This window comes from Hemitrygon akajei, chromosome 1 (assembly GCF_048418815.1).
Source record: "Hemitrygon akajei chromosome 1, sHemAka1.3, whole genome shotgun sequence".
In the NCBI taxonomy this organism is placed as follows: Eukaryota; Metazoa; Chordata; class Chondrichthyes; order Myliobatiformes; family Dasyatidae; genus Hemitrygon; species Hemitrygon akajei.
The window spans coordinates 153456863-153475526 of record NC_133124.1 but is presented as its reverse complement, the minus strand read 5'-3'; the positions used below and the strand labels follow the sequence as shown (position 1 = coordinate 153475526).

Genomic DNA, 18664 nt, shown 5'->3' with positions numbered 1-18664 from the left:
TTTGGGGTTTTTGATTTGCTTTTCAGCTGGTTTGGTACAACACTGTGGGCCAAATGGACTGTTCTTGTGCCGTACCCTTCTATGTTCTTTACAATCATGTGCCTATCCAAATATCTCTGAAAATCTGCTAATGTTTTTGCCTCTGCAACCATACTAGGCAGTGTATTCCAGGCAACCATCATGCTCTGAGTAAAAAGACTTACCCCTCACATCCTCGTTGAACGCACTGCCTCTCACCTTCAACGGATGCTCTCTGGTATTAGACATATCAACTCTGGGAAACAGAGAGTCTCTGTCCACTCTGTTCCTCTCCCCTCAGCTTCCACGGCTCCAGGGAAAACAACCCAAGTTTATCCAGCCTCTCATGACACCACGTGCCCTCTAAACCAGGCAACATCGTGGTGAACCTCTTCTGCACCCTCTCCAAAGCCTCCACATCCTTCCTATAGTGGGGCCACCAGAAACGTATGCAATACTCCTCAAATGGCCTAACCTGAGTTCTATAAAATTGCAACATAACTTCTTGACTTTTGAACTCAGTGCCCCAACTAATAAAAGCAAGCATTCCATAAGCCTTCTTAACCACCCTGTTCACCTGTACAGCCACTTTTAAGGAGCTATAAGCTTGGACCCCAAGATCTCTCTGTTTAGCAACACTATTAAGGGTCTTGTTTCCTTGCATTTTCCCTAGCAGGGTGCCACACCTCACACTTATCTGGGTTAAACTCCATCTGCCATTTCTCTGCCCATATCTGCAACTGATCTGTATGGTTCTGTACTGTATAGAAACATAGAAAACTTACAGCACAATACAGGCCCTTCGGCCCACAAAGTTGTGCCGAACATATCCCTACCTTAGAGGTTACTAGGCTTACCCATAGCCCTGTATTTTTCTAAGCTCCATGTACCTATCCAAAAGTCTCTTAAAAGACCCTATATAAGGGGAAGGATGGAGGATTTGTATTATTAGAAAATGCACATCTTGGTGTTGTTGGAGATCTGTCATTACTATATACAATATATTACTAAGACAAAGTAAAGTGCATGAAACTGGGTGTGTTTTACCTGTTATGAAATTAGTAGTGCAATCACGAGTCGAATGTGAAGTTCTTTACAGGGATTGTTTATTGCTGGGTTTCTAGTGGATTGTAGAGGCTGATCCGAGATCCATATATCCAGGATGATTCCCTGAATGGAGAATGCTTGTGAATGAACTCGTTTAACATAGGCAGCCATCACATGTTCCTTGACAGATCGGGGTCAGTGTGCAGTGACATGGAGTGCAAACCGACCGGGGACCCTTCACTGCTGCAGCCTTCCTCCACCCTTCTGCCAGCTGAGGTCTTGGCTATATCGCTCTTTGTCTGGAATCTTCCCTTTGACCTTACCACCATGGGTGGCATTGCTCTCAGGATCACAGGAACTCACAAGCCTCTCCACCACAACAACGTGCCAATCCTCAGAGAGCCGCAAGCACCTGCACAACCACAAACAAGAGAAGATCTGCAGATGCTGTAAACCTAAGCAACACACACAAAATGCTGGAGGAACTCCGCACCTACGGATTGGGCCCCAACCCAAAACATTCACTGTATTCTTTTCCATAGACGTTGCATGACCCGCTGAATTCCTTAATTTCTCAATCTGCTTGGGGAAAAGTGTTGCATTTAATTGTGAACTGAAGGTGGCAGTTCATTTCACAATCTCACAGCTCTCTGAATGAGGAAGTTCCCACTTATATTCCCTTAAATTTCTTACCTTTCACCCTTAACCCATGACCTCTGGTTGTCGCCCATCCAACCTCAGTGAAAAATGCCTGATTGTATTTAGCCTACCTATACCCATCATAATTTTGTAAACTTCTATCAAATCTCCCCTCAGTCTTCTACAGTCCAAGGAATATAGTCCTAACCTGTTCAGTCTTCTCTTATAACTTATGTCCTCCAATCCTAAAAACATCCTTTTAAATTTTCGCTGTATCCTTTCAACCTTATTTGCATCTTTCCTGTAGGTAGGTGACCAAAACTGCACACAATGCTCCAAATTAGGCCTCACCAATATCTTATACAACTTCAACATAGCATCCCACTTTGATTTATGAAGGGCAAGGAGCCAAAAGATTTCTTGATGACCCTATTACACCACTTGCAATGAATTATGGACCTGTATTCCCTGATACCTTTTTCTACAATATTCCGTGGATATCTGGCAGCATCTACAGAAAGGAATAAAGAGTTGTCATTTTGGACTGAGAACTTCACCACGCCTGGAAAGGAAGGAATAAGAAGCCAGAGTAAAAAGGTGGGGTACAAGCTACAAGGTGATAGGTAAAGCATGTGAGGAGGAAGGTAGGTGAGTGGGGGAGGGTGGAGTGAAATGACAAGCTGGGAGATGATAGGTGGAAAAGGCAGAGGGCTGAAGAAGCCAGAATTTGATTGGAGAGGAGAGTGGAACATGGAAGAATGGGAAGGAGGAGGGGCACCAGAGGGAGGTCATAAGTAGTTAAGAAGAAGAGGAGAGATGAGACGGGAGCCAGAACTGAGAATGGAAGAAGGGAGACAGGGAATGCAATTACTGGAAGTAAGAGAATCAATCTTCATGCCATCAGGTTGGAGGCTACCCAAATCGAATATGAGGTGTTGCTTCTCCAGTCTAAGCGTGGCCTCACTGTGGCAGTATAGGAGGCCATGGACTGAAAGTCAAAATAGGAACAGGATGTACAAACAAGCTGGAGGAACTCAGCAGGTCGGGCAGCATCCGTTGAAAGGAGCAGTCAACGTTTTGGATCGAGACCCTTCGTCAGGACTGAAGAAGGAGGGGGCAGGGGCCCTGTAAAGAAGGTGGGGGGAGGGGGAAGGTGCCAGGTGAAAAACCAGTAAGGGGAAAGATCAAGGGGTGGGGGAGGGGAAGCAGGGTGGGGATAGGCAGGAGAGGTGAAGAAGGAATCTAAGGGGAAAGCACTACGGACAGTAGAAGAAGGCAGAGTCATGAGACGTGATAGGCAGCTAGAAGAGGAGACACGGTGAAGGTGGGATGGGGAAGGGGAGAGGGAGGGAATTAATTCCCACCTTCACTCTGTCTAATTCCCTCCCTCTCCCTTTCCCCATCCCACTTTCACTCTGTCTCCTCTTCTAGCTGCTTATCACGTTTCATGACTCTGCCTTCTTCTACTACCCATAGTGCTTTCCCCTTAGATTCCTTCTTCACCTCTCCTGCCTATCCCCTCCCTGCTTCCCCTCCCCCACCCCTTGATCTTTCCTCTGATTGGTTTTCCACCCTCCCCCCACAATCTTTACAGGGCCCCTGCCCCCTCCTTCTTCAGTCCTGACGAAGGGTCTCGATCCAAAACGTTGACTGCTCCTTTCATCAGATGCTGCCTGACCTGCTGAGTTCCTCCAGCTTGTTTGTACGTGTTGATTTGACCACAGCATCTGCAGTGTACTTTGAGTTTAAAATAAGAACGGGAACTGGGCTTAAAATGATTGGCTTTCAAGAGATCCTCCTTAATGCAGGTGAAGTGAAGGTGCTTGCTGTGGAAGTGTTACATGTTTTCCCCACCCTGGCTTCCTAAATCAAAGGAGGAAGAGAGAGATTAAGACCACAGTATCCCTTAGTATCCTTACTGGTTTATGAAACATAAATGATATTCTGGGAGATTCAGCATCTGGTGTATTTACACACTACCTAAATGCTTATTATGTGTCTCTTGACCATAATTTATGACAGAATCTTTTTTCAATTACAGAGAAGGTTACAATGCCTGGCGTGATGTCATGAAACCAACAGAGATCCTGACCAGACTGTGCAGGGAAAATGGATTCCAAGGACCCTATTTCAAAACAGGAGAGATTGAAGTGCAAGGGAAAGTTTTTGAGGGCAAAACAACCTTTATGGAGGATGGTGATTATCAATATATATGTTATTGAAATCATGGAAATAGGATCAAAATAGCATCTGTAAATATGACACATTTTTTCCATGCCAGTGTTATTTTCAATATTTTTATTTCTGGTATAACGACAATGTTCCGCACATGTTCAACAGGGCAGGCAGTATCTGTGGAAAAGAAAAGTTTGGTGTTTCTATGTCAGATATCTGGCATTACTTCTGAACCTGGGTATCCTGCATCTCACAGTTTTCTGACATCCGAAGCAGTCTCACCAAGTTGACTGGAAACAGATTTTAACATGTGTGTTTTGCTCTTGGTAGACTGGTACAGGACACAGTGGACATCTGTTTTGCTCTTGGTAGACTGGTACAGGACACAGTGGACATCTGCTCTGTATGTAAAGCGTTAGCTCGTTGCAGTTCCTCTTGAGTTCGGGTCAGAAGGTTGCGCGTTTTCTTTGCACTCTACTGACTGGACATTAAACCTCGGCTCATTGTCCAGTGTCATCAGAGGGTGTTTGGTAAGGACAGAGGTTCTGTCATTTGGATGACATGTTATATTGAAGAATCTCTCCCAAATAGATATGAAAGATACAAAAATATTAATTGAAGAGGTCTTTCTGGTAATCTGGATAATATGGACTCAGTGGCCATTTTATTAGGTACATTTGTGTACCTAATAAAGTGACCACTGAGTGTATGTTCATGGTCTTCCTCTGCAGTGGCCCATCCACTTCAAGGTTTGATGTGCTGTGCATTCAGAGATGCTCTTCTGCATCCCACTGTAGTAGCATGTGCTTATCTAAGTTACTGTCACCTTCCTGTCAGCTTGAAAGATTCTATCCAGGCTTTGCAGACCTCTTTCACTAACAAGTTGTTTTTGCCCACAGAATGCCTCTCTCTGGATTTTTTTTTGTTTTTCACACCATTCTCTGTGAACTCTAAAGAGTCTAATGTGTGAAAAGTCCAGAAGATGAGTAATTTCTCAGATACTCAAACCACCCTGGCTGACACCAACAATCATCCCGTGATTAAAGTCACTTAGATCACATCTTTTCCCCAGTCTGATGTTTGGTCTGAACATATTGACCATGTCTGTGTACTTTTATGTGTTGAGTTGATGCGCATAATTACCCAAGTAGAGATTTGAACAAATTAATGACTGTATAGCTGTACCTAATAAAGTGGCTACTGAACGTATATCCTTCAAGTGAACTGAATAAAATAGATTATTTGGTGAAAATAACAACAGTAACCCCAGCTAAAACAAATAACATTGCCTTCAAAATATCTTGGCATATTCTGAAGATCAGTGCAGTATAAACAATTTCTTTCCCCTATGTTTTTACTCATCAATAATCTGTCACCAAAGGCAGAGGGAACTTCACCAGGATCACTCCACTCTGTTCACCAGGATCACTCCACTCTGTTCACCAGGACCACTCCACTCTCTTCACCAGGACCACTCCATTCTTTTCACCAGGACCTTTCCACTCTGTTCACTATGATCACTCCACTCTGTTCACCAGGATCACCTCTCTCTTCACCAGGACCACTCCCCTCTGTTCACCCGGATCACTCCACTCTGTTCACCAGGATCACTCCACTCTCTTCACCAGGACCACTCCCCTCTGTTCACCAGGACCACTCCACTCTGTTCACCAGGTCCACTCCCCTCTGTTCATCAGGACCACTCCACTCTGTTCACCAGGATCACTCCACTCTGTTCACCAGGACCACTCCCCTCTGTTCACCAGGATCGCACCACTCTGTTCACCAGGATCACTCCCCTCTGTTCACCAGGACCACTCCACTCTGTTCACCAGGATCACTCCACTCTGTTCACCAGGACCTTTCCACTCTGTTCACTATGATCACTCCACTCTGTTCTCCAGGATCACCTCTCTCTTCACCAGGACCACTCCCCTCTGTTCACCCGGATCACTCCACTCTGTTCACCAGGATCTCTCCACTCTCTTCACCAGGACCACTCCCCTCTGTTCACCAGGACCACTCCACTCTGTTCACCAGGACCACTCCACTATCTTCACCAGGACCACTCCCCTCTGTTCACCAGGATCGCGCCACTCTGTTCACCAGGATCACTCCACTCTGTTCACCAGAACCACTGCACAGTGTTCACCAGGACCACTCCCCTCTGTTCACCCGGATCATTCCACTCTGTTCACCAGGATCACTCCACTCTCTTCACCAGGACCACTCCCCTCTGTTCACCAGGACCACTCCACTCTGTTCACCAGGATCACTCCCCTCTGTTCACCAGGACCACTCCACTCTGTTCACCAGGATCACTCCACTCTGTTCACCAAAACCACTGCAGTGTTCACCAGGACCACTCCATTCTTTTCACCAGGACCTTTCCACTCTGTTCACCAGGATCACTCCACTCTGTTCACCAGGACCACTCCACTCTGTTCACCAGGATCGCACCACTCTGTTCACCAGGATCACTCCCCTCTGTTCACCAGGACCACTCCACTCTGTTCACCAGGATCACTCCACTCTGTTCACCAGAACCACTGCACAGTGTTCACCAGGACCACTCCATTCTTTTCACCAGGACCACTCCACTCTCTTCACCAGGATCACTCCACTCTGTTCACCAGAACCACTGCACAGTGTTCACCAGGACCACTCCATTCTTTTCACCAGGACCTTTCCACTCTGTTCACTATGATCACTCCACTCTGTTCACCAGGATCACCTCTCTCTTCAACAGGACCACTCCCCTCTGTTCACCCAGATCACTCCACTCTGTTCACCAGGATCTCTCCACTCTCTTCACCAGGACCACTCCCCTCTGTTCACCAGGACCACTCCACTCTCTTCACCAGGACCACTCCCCTCTGTTCACCAGGATCGCGCCACTCTGTTCACCAGGATCACTCCACTCTGTTCACCAGAACCACTGCACAGTGTTCACCAGGACCACTCCCCTCTGTTCACCCGGATCACTCCACTCTGTTCACCAGGATCACTCCACTCTCTTCACCAGGATCACTCCACTCTCTTCACCAGGACCACTCCCCTCTGTTCACCAGGACCACTCCACTCTGTTCACCAGGACCACTCCACTCTCTTCACCAGGACCACTCCCCTCTGTTCACCAGGATCACTCCACTCTGTTCACCAGGATCACTCCACTCTGTTCACCAGGACCACTCCACTCTGTTCACCAGGATCACTCCACTCTCTTCACCAGGACCACTCCCCTCTGTTCACCAGGATCGCGCCACTCTGTTCACCAGGATCACTCCACTCTGTTCACCAGAACCACTGCACAGTGTTCACCAGGACCACTCCCCTCTGTTCACCCGGATCACTCCACTCTGTTCACCAGGATCACTCCACTCTCTTCACCAGGATCACTCCACTCTCTTCACCAGGACCACTCCCCTCTGTTCACCAGGACCACTCCACTCTGTTCACCAGGACCACTCCACTCTCTTCACCAGGACCACTCCCCTCTGTTCACCAGGATCACTCCACTCTGTTCACCAGAACCACTGCACAGTGTTCACCAGGACCACTCCATTCTTTTCACGAGGACCTTTCCACTCTGTTCACTATGATCACTCTACGCTGTTCACCAGGATGACTCCACTCTATTCACCAGGACCACTCAACTCTGTTTACCAGAATCATACCACTCTCTTCATCTGGAAATCCACCCTACTCACCAGCTCCACTCCACTGCATTCGACAGGACAAGTCTAATCTGTTCACTTGGCTCATTCCACTCTGGTTGCCAGTACCAATCCAATCTGTTCACACGGAAAACTCCACACTGTTCACTATGATCACTCCACTCTATTAATCAAGACCACCCCACTCTGCTCACTAGAATAATTGTACAGTGTTCACAAGGAACAGCACACTCTGTTCACCAGGACCACTCCACTCTGTCCACCAGGGCCACCGCACTCTGTTCATCAGGAGTACCCCCATGTGTACACCAGAACCACTCCATTGTTCACCAGGACCACTGCACTCTGTTCACCAGGATCACTCCCATGTGTTCACCAGGACCACTCCACACTGTTCACCAGGACCACTCCCATCTGTTCACCAGGACCACTGCACTCTGCTCATCAGGAATACTCACATGTGTACACCGGAACCACTCCACACTGTTCACCTTCACACAGCACTCCGTTCACCAGAATCACTCCACTTTATTCACCAGGATCACTCCTTTCTGTTCATCTGGACCATCCACTCTGTTCAATAGGACCACTCCACTCTATACACCAGGACCACTCCACTCTGTTGACCAGTACCATCCCACTCTGTTCAACCCATTCTGTTCACCAGTACCCCTCCACCCTGTTCACCTGGACCACTCCACTCTGTTCATTCCACCCTGTTCACCAGGATCACTCCACTCTGTTCATTCCACCCTGTTCACCAGTATCACTCCACTCTGTTCATTCCACCCTGTTCACCAGGATCACTCTCTTTTCATGAGGGAGTGAAACCAAAGTTCCCACACACACAGTCATGGGGAGGATGTACAAATTCCTCCTGGACAACAGCAGGAATTGTACCCCAATCACCAGCGCTATAAAGTATTATGCTAATGGATTTTTCAACTTGTATGGGAACTTCTGACCAACAGTCATCAATCTATGACATAAATTCTACCTCTTTCTACAGATGCTGCCTTACTTGTGAGTATTCCATGCATTTTCAATTTTATTTTAGATTTCCCTCATCTGCAGATTTTAAATTTCATTTTCAGTTAAATAAGGCAACAGTGAACTGGACTCGAGCTGAACTATAAATTACAATGAGGAAGAATAGGAGGGCAAATCATTTGGAATAACCTTTCAGTATAGGTTCAGAATAACTGAGCCTCTGAGTAGCAAAGTTGCGAGTAGAAGAGGGGGAGGGAGGAGTGAGCCTGTGTCTGAAGTTAGTAAAGACAGAGGAAATTAGAAATTAGTAAGTCACACTCAGGAAGCAGATTTTGTTAAATTACTTAGAACTATTAAACTGTACATGATACAGAAACCAATAAAAATAATGTAAATAAACATGATTATAAACAAATAAACCACAACTAATAAACATTGATTGATTATCTGTGTATGCAGCTGAAAGAGGTGGAAGATATCTTAAATTGATTTTTTTGTATTTGTATTTACTTGGAAGATAGACACAAAATCATGAGGGGTATAGATAGGGTTAATGTAAGCAGGGCTTTTCCACGCAGGCTGGATGAGACTAGAACTGAAGGTCATAGGTTAAGGGTGAAAGATGTAATGTTGAAGGGGAACACTTTCACGGAGGGCAGTGCGAGTGTGGTACGAGCTGTCAGTGGAAGCGATGGGGGTGGGTTTGATAGCAATTTTTAAGAGGTTTGGATGGGTACGTGGATAGGAGGGGTATGGGGTGCAGGTTGATGGGACTAGGCAGAAGTACAATTCAGTGAACCAAAGGTCCTCTATGAGGTGCTTCGGAAGTTGTGGCCTGCAGTCATCGACACAGCACTGAACTCTCTGACTCGCTGGCTGTAACTGTGCCCAATGGCTCCGGCCAGCTTCTCTCACCCGTGGCTGTGGACTCACTTCTGGGGACTCCACAATGTGATGTTTAATATTGTGTGTTGTTTGCACAATTTATCCATTTGTTGTGTAGTTTTCTTTGTGGTGTTTCTTTGTTTTGTGACTACCTGCCTCACAAAACTGACTGAGTTTTTTGACAAGGTGGCAAGAGAGATTGATGAGGGTAGAGCAGTGGATGTTGTCTACATGGATTTTAGTGAGGTGTTTGACAAAGATCCTCATGTTAGGCTAATCCAGAAGATTAATGTGTATGGGGACCGTGATGTTTGGATTCAGAACTGGCTTGTGCATAGAATTCAGAGGGTAGTGGTTGAAGGGACTTACTCGAGCTGGAGGTCTGTAATTAATAGTGTTCTTCAGGGATCTGTGCTGGGATCTCTGCTTTTCTGATGTATATAAATGACCTGGGTAAAAATGTAGATGGACGGGTTAGTAATTTGTGGATGATACCAAGACTGGTGGAGTTGTGGATCGTGTAGAAGACTGGCAAAGAATACAGCCCAATATAGATCAGTTGCAGATATGGGCTGAGAAATGGCAAATGGAGTTTAACTCAGATAAATGTGAGGTGTTGCACCTCAGTAGGGCAAATGAAAGGAGACAGTATATGGTTAAGTGATGCACCATCAATAACTCTAGGAGACTGGAAGTGAACGATAGGCTTTTATTAACAGCGAAAAGGGAGCACGACATGTCGAAGACTGAGGGAGGAGCAGTGCCCCAATCGCCTTTATACAGGGGTCTGTGGGAGGAGCCACAGGAGCAGTCAGCGGGGGGGGGGGGGGGGTGTCCAGACAGGTATACATAGTTTACCACATTAAGGACAAGATCCTTAACAGTGTTGCTGAGCAGAGAGATTTGGAATTCAATTCATAGATCCCTGAAAGTGACTATGCAGGTTGATAGAATAGTTAAGAAGGCTTAGGAAAAGCTTGCTTTTATTAGTTGAGACACTGTGTTCAAAATTCAGGGGGTTATGTTTATAAAACTCTGGTTATAAACTCTGGTTAGGACACATCTGGAATATTGCATACAGTTCTGATCACCCCACGAAAGGAAACATGTTGAGGCTTTGGAGAGGGTGTAGAAGAGGTTCACCATGCCCGGTTTAGAGGGCATGTGTAATCATGAGAGGTGTATAAACGTGGGTTGTTTTCTCTGGAGTGCCGGAGGCTGAGGGGAGATCTGATAGAGGTTTACAAGATCATGAGCATAGATAGAATAGACAGGGAGTATCTGTTTCCCAGGGTTGAAATGTCTCATACCAGAAGGCATGCATTGTAGGCAAGAGGGAGTAGGTTCAAGAAGGATGTGAGGGGTAAGTTTTTTACTCAGAGAGTCGTGGATGCCGGGAATGCTCTGATGAGTATGGTGGTAGAAGCAAGTGCATTGGAGGCTTTTAAAAGACGTTTGTATAGACACATAGATATAGGGAAGATGGAGGGATATGAATGTTGTGTAGGTAGGAGGGATTAGTGTTTGGGTGGTTTTGATTTGTATTTTAGCTGGTTTGGCATAACGTTGTGGGCTGAATGGCCTGTTGCTAGGCTATACTGTTCTATGTCCCATGTCCTATGAATAGGGTTGTATACTGTATACATACCTTGATAATAAATGTACTTTGATCTTTGAACTTTGACTCTAAAACTAGCATTCAATGTTTCTTGACCCAATCTCTTGTACAAAAGCTTTTCATTCTCTGTTTTTTTAATGTGTTACTCATCCACCACTAAGCAACTATAAACTTCTGCATAGGATTTAAACATATTTCCATTGTACTTCTCTTCTAGATGAACTGGTGGTATCCTATGAGCACCTGGCTTTAAAGGTACTAAGACAGTGGTCAAAACTCCCTGGGACTGGATATAAGTTGGTTCCTGAACACGTTGAGACAAGGCCCCTCTACCATTTTGATAAGCCCGGCATTGAACAGGTGACATCAATACTCTGTGTATAGTGCTCTTGGTTGCTAATAGTGTGGCTGAGTTTCAAACTATTATGTGTTTCATAGCCTTTTCATGTATTTCCATTACTTTAACAATCAAACACATCCATCATGGTAACCTATGCACTTTCATTAAAGGTCAAAATAAAAGTTGCCCAATGTACTTTGATGGAGTGCACATTATCCACGACAGCCACTCTTCTCCACAGCACCCCAGCGCTCTTCACCCCCCGCCATGCATTGCCATTTTACACCTCACCACTATCTGACTGTGTTTCCATACGTCCTGCTGCAATCAGTGGTCCTCTTGCCAAGAGTCACTTTGTCGTTATTATCTTCTGTCAGAGACACGTTATGTTCAGATACTCCTGTACCTAGTGTCACCATACGATCAGTCTATGTTATAAGCTTATGTATAAACAGCCACTCTCAAATATTCTTCTACATTGTGTTTTGTAGGATTGCATTTATATTTATTTATTGTGTTCTTTGTGCTTAATTTTTTATGCTACATCAAATCTGGAGTAACAATCATTTCATTTTCCTTTACACTCCTGTACTGAAGAATGATAATAAACAGTCTTGAATCTTAAATCTTGAATTTCTGCAGCACCTAGAGTCAAAGAGTGAAAGAGAAATTCAGATAGGCATAGGCCCTTTAGCCCACTGAGTCTACACCAACCACCCAATGCTCGTTTACGCTAATCCTTTGTGAATTCTCCGCATGTTCTCATCGACTCCCCCCACATTCTACCATTTGCCTACACACTGGGAGCAATTGCAGTGACTAGTTAACCCACCAATCCAACTTTAGGAGAGGCATATGGACAACATGTATAATTTATGCAGTTAACACCTGAGTTCAGGATTGAACTAGGGTCTATGGTGCTGTAAGGCTTTACTCGATGCCATGAAAGAGAATGAGGGAGATTTGATAGAAGTATATAAGATTATGTGGGGCATCAATAGGGTAAATGCAGGTAGGCTTGTTCCTCTGAGTTTGAACTACTAGACCTAAAGGTCATGTGTTAAAGGTGAAAGGTAAAATGCTTAAAGGGAATATGGGGGGGAAATTTCTTCACTCAGAGGCCAGTGAGAATGCGGAGCAAGTTGCTAGCAGAAGGAGTGGATGTGTGTTTAATTGCAAAATTTAAGAGAAATTTAGATAAGTATGTGGGTAGGCAGGGCCTGCAGGGCTATGGTCCTGGTCCAGATCGATGGGATTAGCTAAATAATAGTTTGGCACAGACTAGCTGGACGGTATAGCCTGTCTCTGTGTTTTAGTGCTCTATGACTCGATGAAAGCTGCAAAATCACCAGCATTCTTGGATGCTTAGATGTCCACTCTACAAACGTCCAAGGCAAAGGATCAGTGACGTCAATGTGATTCCAGCTGCCCTCACCCATGGGGAACTCATTAGCAGGAATGTTGCCCCTCAATCAGAGGGTTGTCTGTTCCAGGAATTTAATATATAATCAATACTCATGTCACAATGCAAAAGAGCAGGAAGTCTCCAATGTCAAAAGACACACTCTTTTTCATAAAACATCAACTTAAACCCATGCTACAAGAAAGCAGCATCTATCATCATTATCCAGGACATACTGCATTATCCTTCCAGCTGCTGCCATCACCAGGGAGGTACATTACTGTTTAGGAACAGTTTTTACCATGCAACCATAAAGCTGGATAACTTCACTCACCTCAACGCTGAACTACAAACGTTTGTAATTCCACAAACTACAAACTCATTCTTAAGGACTCCACAACTCATGTTCTCTGTATTACCTATTTATTTTTATTTGTATAGTTTGTACTCTTTTGCAGGTTGGTTGTTTGTTGGTCTTAGTGCATTGATTCGGTTGTAATTCTCTTTTCTACTCTGAATACCTGCTGATGAAGGGTCTCCTCACAAAACATTGACTGTTGATGCATTTCCATTGATGCTACCCGCCCAGCTGTTCCTGCAGCATTTTGTGTGTGTTGCTCAATATTAGATCAGCAGCCTATTAACGAAAAGTAAAAGAAGATTTTTAAAATCTATTCTCACTAATTTTAGTCTGTTGATGAAATCTGAGTCATGCTCATCAGTTAATAATGAGTATATGGTCTCAAGAATTAAATATAGCCATTTCTTTTGCAACTTGTGAAATTTTATTGTTCCAGTTGACTCCTTCTTCAATATCAATTTGTTTTTGCTTTTAATATCTATCCAGGGTCGAGTTCAGATGTGGGTGGACATGTTCCCAATGGATATGCCCCCTCCAGGGCCACCTGTTGATATTTCTCCTCGCAAGCCTAAGGGGTAAACAAATTAATCTAACTGAATTTCAAAGAGAATTTATATATGCTCAGGGGCCAATTCATTAGGTACATCTGTACACTTGCTTGTTAATGCAAACATCTAATCAGCCAATCATGTAGCAGAAACTCAAAAGCATGCAAACATGGACAAGAGATTCAGTCGTTGTTCAGACCAAACATCAAGAAATGTGTTCTAAGTGGCTTTGGCCGTGGAATGCTGCTGCTAGACAAGGTGGTTTGAGTATCTCAGAAATTAACCAGAAGACCATAAGTCATAGGAATAGAATGAGGCCATTAGCCCATCGAGTATGCTTCACCATTTCATCATGACTGACCCAATTTTCCTCTCAGCCACAATCTTCTGCCTTCTCCCCATATCCCTTCATGCTCTGGCCAATCAAGAATCTATCGACCTCTGCCTTAAATATACATAAGACTTGACCTCCACAGCTGCCTGTGGTGAACAGTTCCACAGATTCACCACTCTCTGGCTAAAGAGCTTCCTCTTCATCTCTGTTTTAAAAGGACATCCCTATAATCTGAGGTTGTGTCCTCTGGTCTTAGACTCTCCCACCATAGGAAACATCCTCTCCACATCCACTCTATCAAGGCCCTTCAACAGGTCACCTCTCATTCTTCTGAATTCCAATGATTGCAGGGAAAGACCTATCAAACTCTCTTCATATGACAAGCCTTTCAATCTTGGAATCATTTTCTTGAATCTCCTTTGAACCCTGTCCAATGTCAGCACATCCTTTCCAAAGCTCCAAGTGTTTTAGAAAGCCTCAACATTACATCCTTTCTTTTATTATCTAGTTCTCATGAAATGAATGCTAACAGTGCATTCGCCTTCCTCACCACCTATTTCCTTTCTTCTGCCTCTCTCCCTCGTTGAACAGTAAAGTGACATCTGCAATTTTCCATTCCTCCAGAACCAGGCCAGAATCAGTTGATTTGTGAAAGATCATTGTGAAAAAACATCCAGTGAGCAGCAGTTCTGTGGGTGAAAAAGCCTTGTTAATGAGAGAGGTCAGCGGAGAATGGCCAGAATGATTCAAACTGACAGGAAGGTGATAGTTACTCAAATAAGCACGTGTACGAAAGAGCCTCTCTGACGCACAACATGTTGAATCTTGAAGTGGATGGTCTACAGCAGCAGAAGACCCTGAATATGTATTCAATGGCTACTTCATTAGGTACAACAGCACCAAATAAAGGAGCCACTGATTGCATATATATATTTCAGAAGATGCTAGGGAGCTGCTTTAAAAATGTTAAATATACTGTAAACCCTTGTGTGATTATACTATAATATTATCACATGTTTGTGTTGCAGATACTCTGCCATATTGTCCTCTTATGGGCTCCTTCCTGGACATCAGGCCGAAGACACTATATTGCTTCTTCGGTGCCTTGTCCACCCACACAATCTGAGCTCCATGTCTTTTCCATCTCACTTACTTCTCATCCTCACCACTCTCCTCTCTTTCCTCCTTCTAGACTGTAATGAAGGAACTCTGGTTTCTGGTCCTGAGAAAGAAAGGGTTAGAGAGAGAGGAGTGCTTGATGGCTCTGGCTCTGAATATATATTCAATCGAGTTTAGAAGAATGAGGGGAGATCTCCTTGAAACCTATTGAATATTGAAAGGCTTAAATGGAGTGGATTTGGAGTGAATATTTCCAATAGTTGGGGAGCCTAGGGTCAGAGGGCACAGTCTCAGAATATGCAGTTGAGAGATGAGGAATTTCAATAGCCAGAGGGTGGGTAATCTGTGGAATTCATTACCACAGACTGTATGTGGAGGCCAAGTCACTGAGTATATTTAATGTGGAGTTTGATCAGTAAGGACATGAAAATCCTGAAAATTCACCCCAAATATCTGCTGGCCATTCCTAATCATTTGCATTTCTCCTTGACTATTAATTAATCTAATCTTTTGCCTGCTCCTTTCTTTCCATTAATCATCAGGTTAAATAATTATTTCTCAAGTACGTGAATTTCACAATTCCATATGTATCGCTGTCTAACTTACTTCCTTCTCCATTCATCCCTCCCAAACAAGAGAAAATCTGCAGATGCTGGAACTCTGAGCAACACACACAAAATTCTAGAGGAACTCAGCAAGCCAGGCAGTGTCTATGGAACAGAGTACAGTCGATGTTTCAGGCTGAGACCCTTCAGCAGTCCTGATGAAAGATCTCACCCCGAAACATTGATTGTTTATTCTTTTCCATAGATGCTGCCTGGCCTGCTGAGTCCCTCCAGCATTTTCTGTGTATCACTCATCCATCCGCATTTTTCTTCCTCCTGGCACTTACCCCTGTGAGCAAAACAAGTGCCTCTACACCTCTTCCATTAACCCATTCATGGCCTCAAACAGTCCTTCCAGGTGAGGTGTCATTTCACTTGTGAGTCTGTTGGTGTCATCTACTGTGTCCTAGTGCAGCCTGGTCTACATCGGTGAGACTCGGTACAGATTGGTGGAACTGCTTCTTTGAGCACTGACACAAAAGGCAGAATTTCCCGGTGGCTAACTATTGCAATTCAACTTCCATTCCTATTCCTACAAGTTCATCCATGGTCTCCTCTCGTGCCACAATAATGCCATACTCAGGATGGATAGCCTCCACCATGATGGAATGAATTGCAATTCGTCTAACTTCTGGTAATTTCATCCATTCCCCTTCTCTCTTTTTTAATTCCCCATTCTGGCTCCCCTCTTACCCCTTTTCTTTTCCTTTCCCGCCAATCTCCTCCTTCAGGTGTCCTCCTCCTTTTCAGAGAATTCTTTCTTCTTCAGCCCTTTGCCTTTTCCACCCGTCATCTCCCAGCTTCTCTCTTCATTCCCCCTCCCGTTCCACCTAAATTCCCCCTCACATGGCTTCATTATTCATCTTCTAGTTTGTATTCCTACCCCAATCCCACCTTATTTTGGCTTCAAATCCCTTCCTTTCCGGTCCTGATGAAAGGTCTCAACTTGAAATGTCAACCGTTCAGTCTATCCATTGATGCTGCCTGACCTGATGAGTTCTTCCAGTATTTTGTGTGTGTTGCTCTGGATTTCCAACATCTGCAGAATCTCTTGTTCATGATAGATATAAAAGTGCTGAATAAAGTCAGATTGTCTCTAGGTTGATGCCTGTACTAAGCATCTTGCCTTGAATGAATGTGAGTTTCTCTCTGACAAAGTGCTGAATGTGATTACAGGTATGAACTAAGAATAATTATTTGGAATACTGAAGATGTTACCCTAGAAGATCAGAATATTATTACTGGTCAAAAATCAAGTGACATCTATATCAAGGGGTAAGAATTCCATATGATTGAAATTTAAGTTTCAGTTAAACTGAAAACTGTTGGTGTCATCTACTGTGTCCTGGTGGTGCAGCCTGTTGAAAACTGGGATTTAACCATATTCATAATTTTGTGAAGGCTTTATAAACTGAAACAAATTTAACTATTACATTAGTTTTCAGACTCAATCTGGAGTTTATTCTTTAATACATAAAAGGTTAGATGTTGCCTGACATATCAAGTGTTTTCAATATTTTCTGATTTTAATTACAAATTACTTTTAGACCTTAAGACATAAGAGTAGAATTGGGCCACCTGGCCAATCGAGTCTGCTCCATCTTTCAATCATGGCTGATCCTTTTTTTTCTCCTCCTCGTCCCAGTTCCTGGCCTTCTCCCCGTAACCTTTGATGCCATGTCCAATTAAAAACCTATCAATCTCTGCCTTAAATACACCCAACGTCTTGGCCTCCACAGCTGTATGTGGCAACAAATTCACCACCCTTTAGCTAAAGAAATTTCTCCGCGTCTCTGTTTTGAAAGGGCGCCCCTCTATCGTGAGGCTGTGCCCTCTTGTCATAGACTCACATTGGGAAACATCCTTTCCACATCTACTCGGTCTAGGCCTTTCAACATTTGAAAGGTTTCAATGAGATCCCACCTCATCCCTCTAAATTCCAGTGAGTACAGACCCAGAGCATCAAACGTTCCTCATATGGTAACCTTTCACTCCTGGAGTCATCCTTGTGAACCTCCTCTGGACCCTCTCCAATGCCAGCACGTCTTTTCTAAGATGAGGGGCTCAAAACTGTTCACAACACTCAAGGTGAGGCCTCAGCAGTGGCTTATAAAGCCTCAACATCACATACCAGCTCTTGTATTCAAGACCTCTTGAACTGAATGCTAACATGGCATTTGCCTTCCTCACCACCAACTCAACCTGCAAGTTGACCTTTAGGGTGTTCTGCACAAGGATTCCCAAGTCCCTTTGCATCTCAGATTTTCTCCGTTTAGAAAATAGTCCTCACACTTATTTCTACTACCAAAGTGCATGACCATGCATTTTCCAACATTGTATTTCATTTGCCACTTTCTTGCCCATTCTCCTAATCTGTTTAAATCCTTACACATCCTACCTGTTTTCTCAACGCTGCCTGCCCCTCCACCAATTATTTTCATTTTAATGAATTAAACAACTCGTGTTCTCAGTATTACATGTTAACTTTTTTTTATTTTTGCAGTTTGTGTTTTTTTGCACATTGGTTGTCAGTCTTTGTGTGTAGTTTTTCATTGATTCCATTTTAGTTCTTTGTTCTGCAATAAAATGAATATTACAAGGTGAATATATGTACTTGATAATAAATTTAGCTAACCTTATTGGCTATCTCATTTGCAAATTATCTTAACCTCACATAATTGTGCTTTGAAAATGAACATATATTTTGTGGATGAGAAGTTATGTGTTGGCAATCCCAGTACAAACAAAATTAAATCAGTTATTATCAATAGTGAGTTTAAACATTAAACTGCTATGACATGCAGTTAGTCTAACTGCCACTGGGCAGGAGGTACAAGAGCTATAGGTCCTACACCACCAGGTTCAGGAACAGTTATTATCCTACAACCATCAGGCTCCTGAACCGG

At 44.0% G+C, this 18664-nt stretch overlaps 1 protein-coding gene across 1 annotated transcript in view; it reads left to right on the top strand.

Annotated features, from left to right (window-relative positions):
* fer1l6 (fer-1 like family member 6) overlaps positions 1 to 18664 on the top strand; it is a 325837-nt gene that overhangs the window by 292283 nt on the left and 14890 nt on the right. Inside the window, exons 34-37 of the mRNA XM_073053009.1 lie at positions 3746 to 3900; positions 11267 to 11409; positions 13639 to 13727; positions 16935 to 17033. Coding sequence (XP_072909110.1) covers positions 3746 to 3900; positions 11267 to 11409; positions 13639 to 13727; positions 16935 to 17033 — 486 coding nt within the window. The remainder of the gene's footprint in view (positions 1 to 3745; positions 3901 to 11266; positions 11410 to 13638; positions 13728 to 16934; positions 17034 to 18664) is intronic.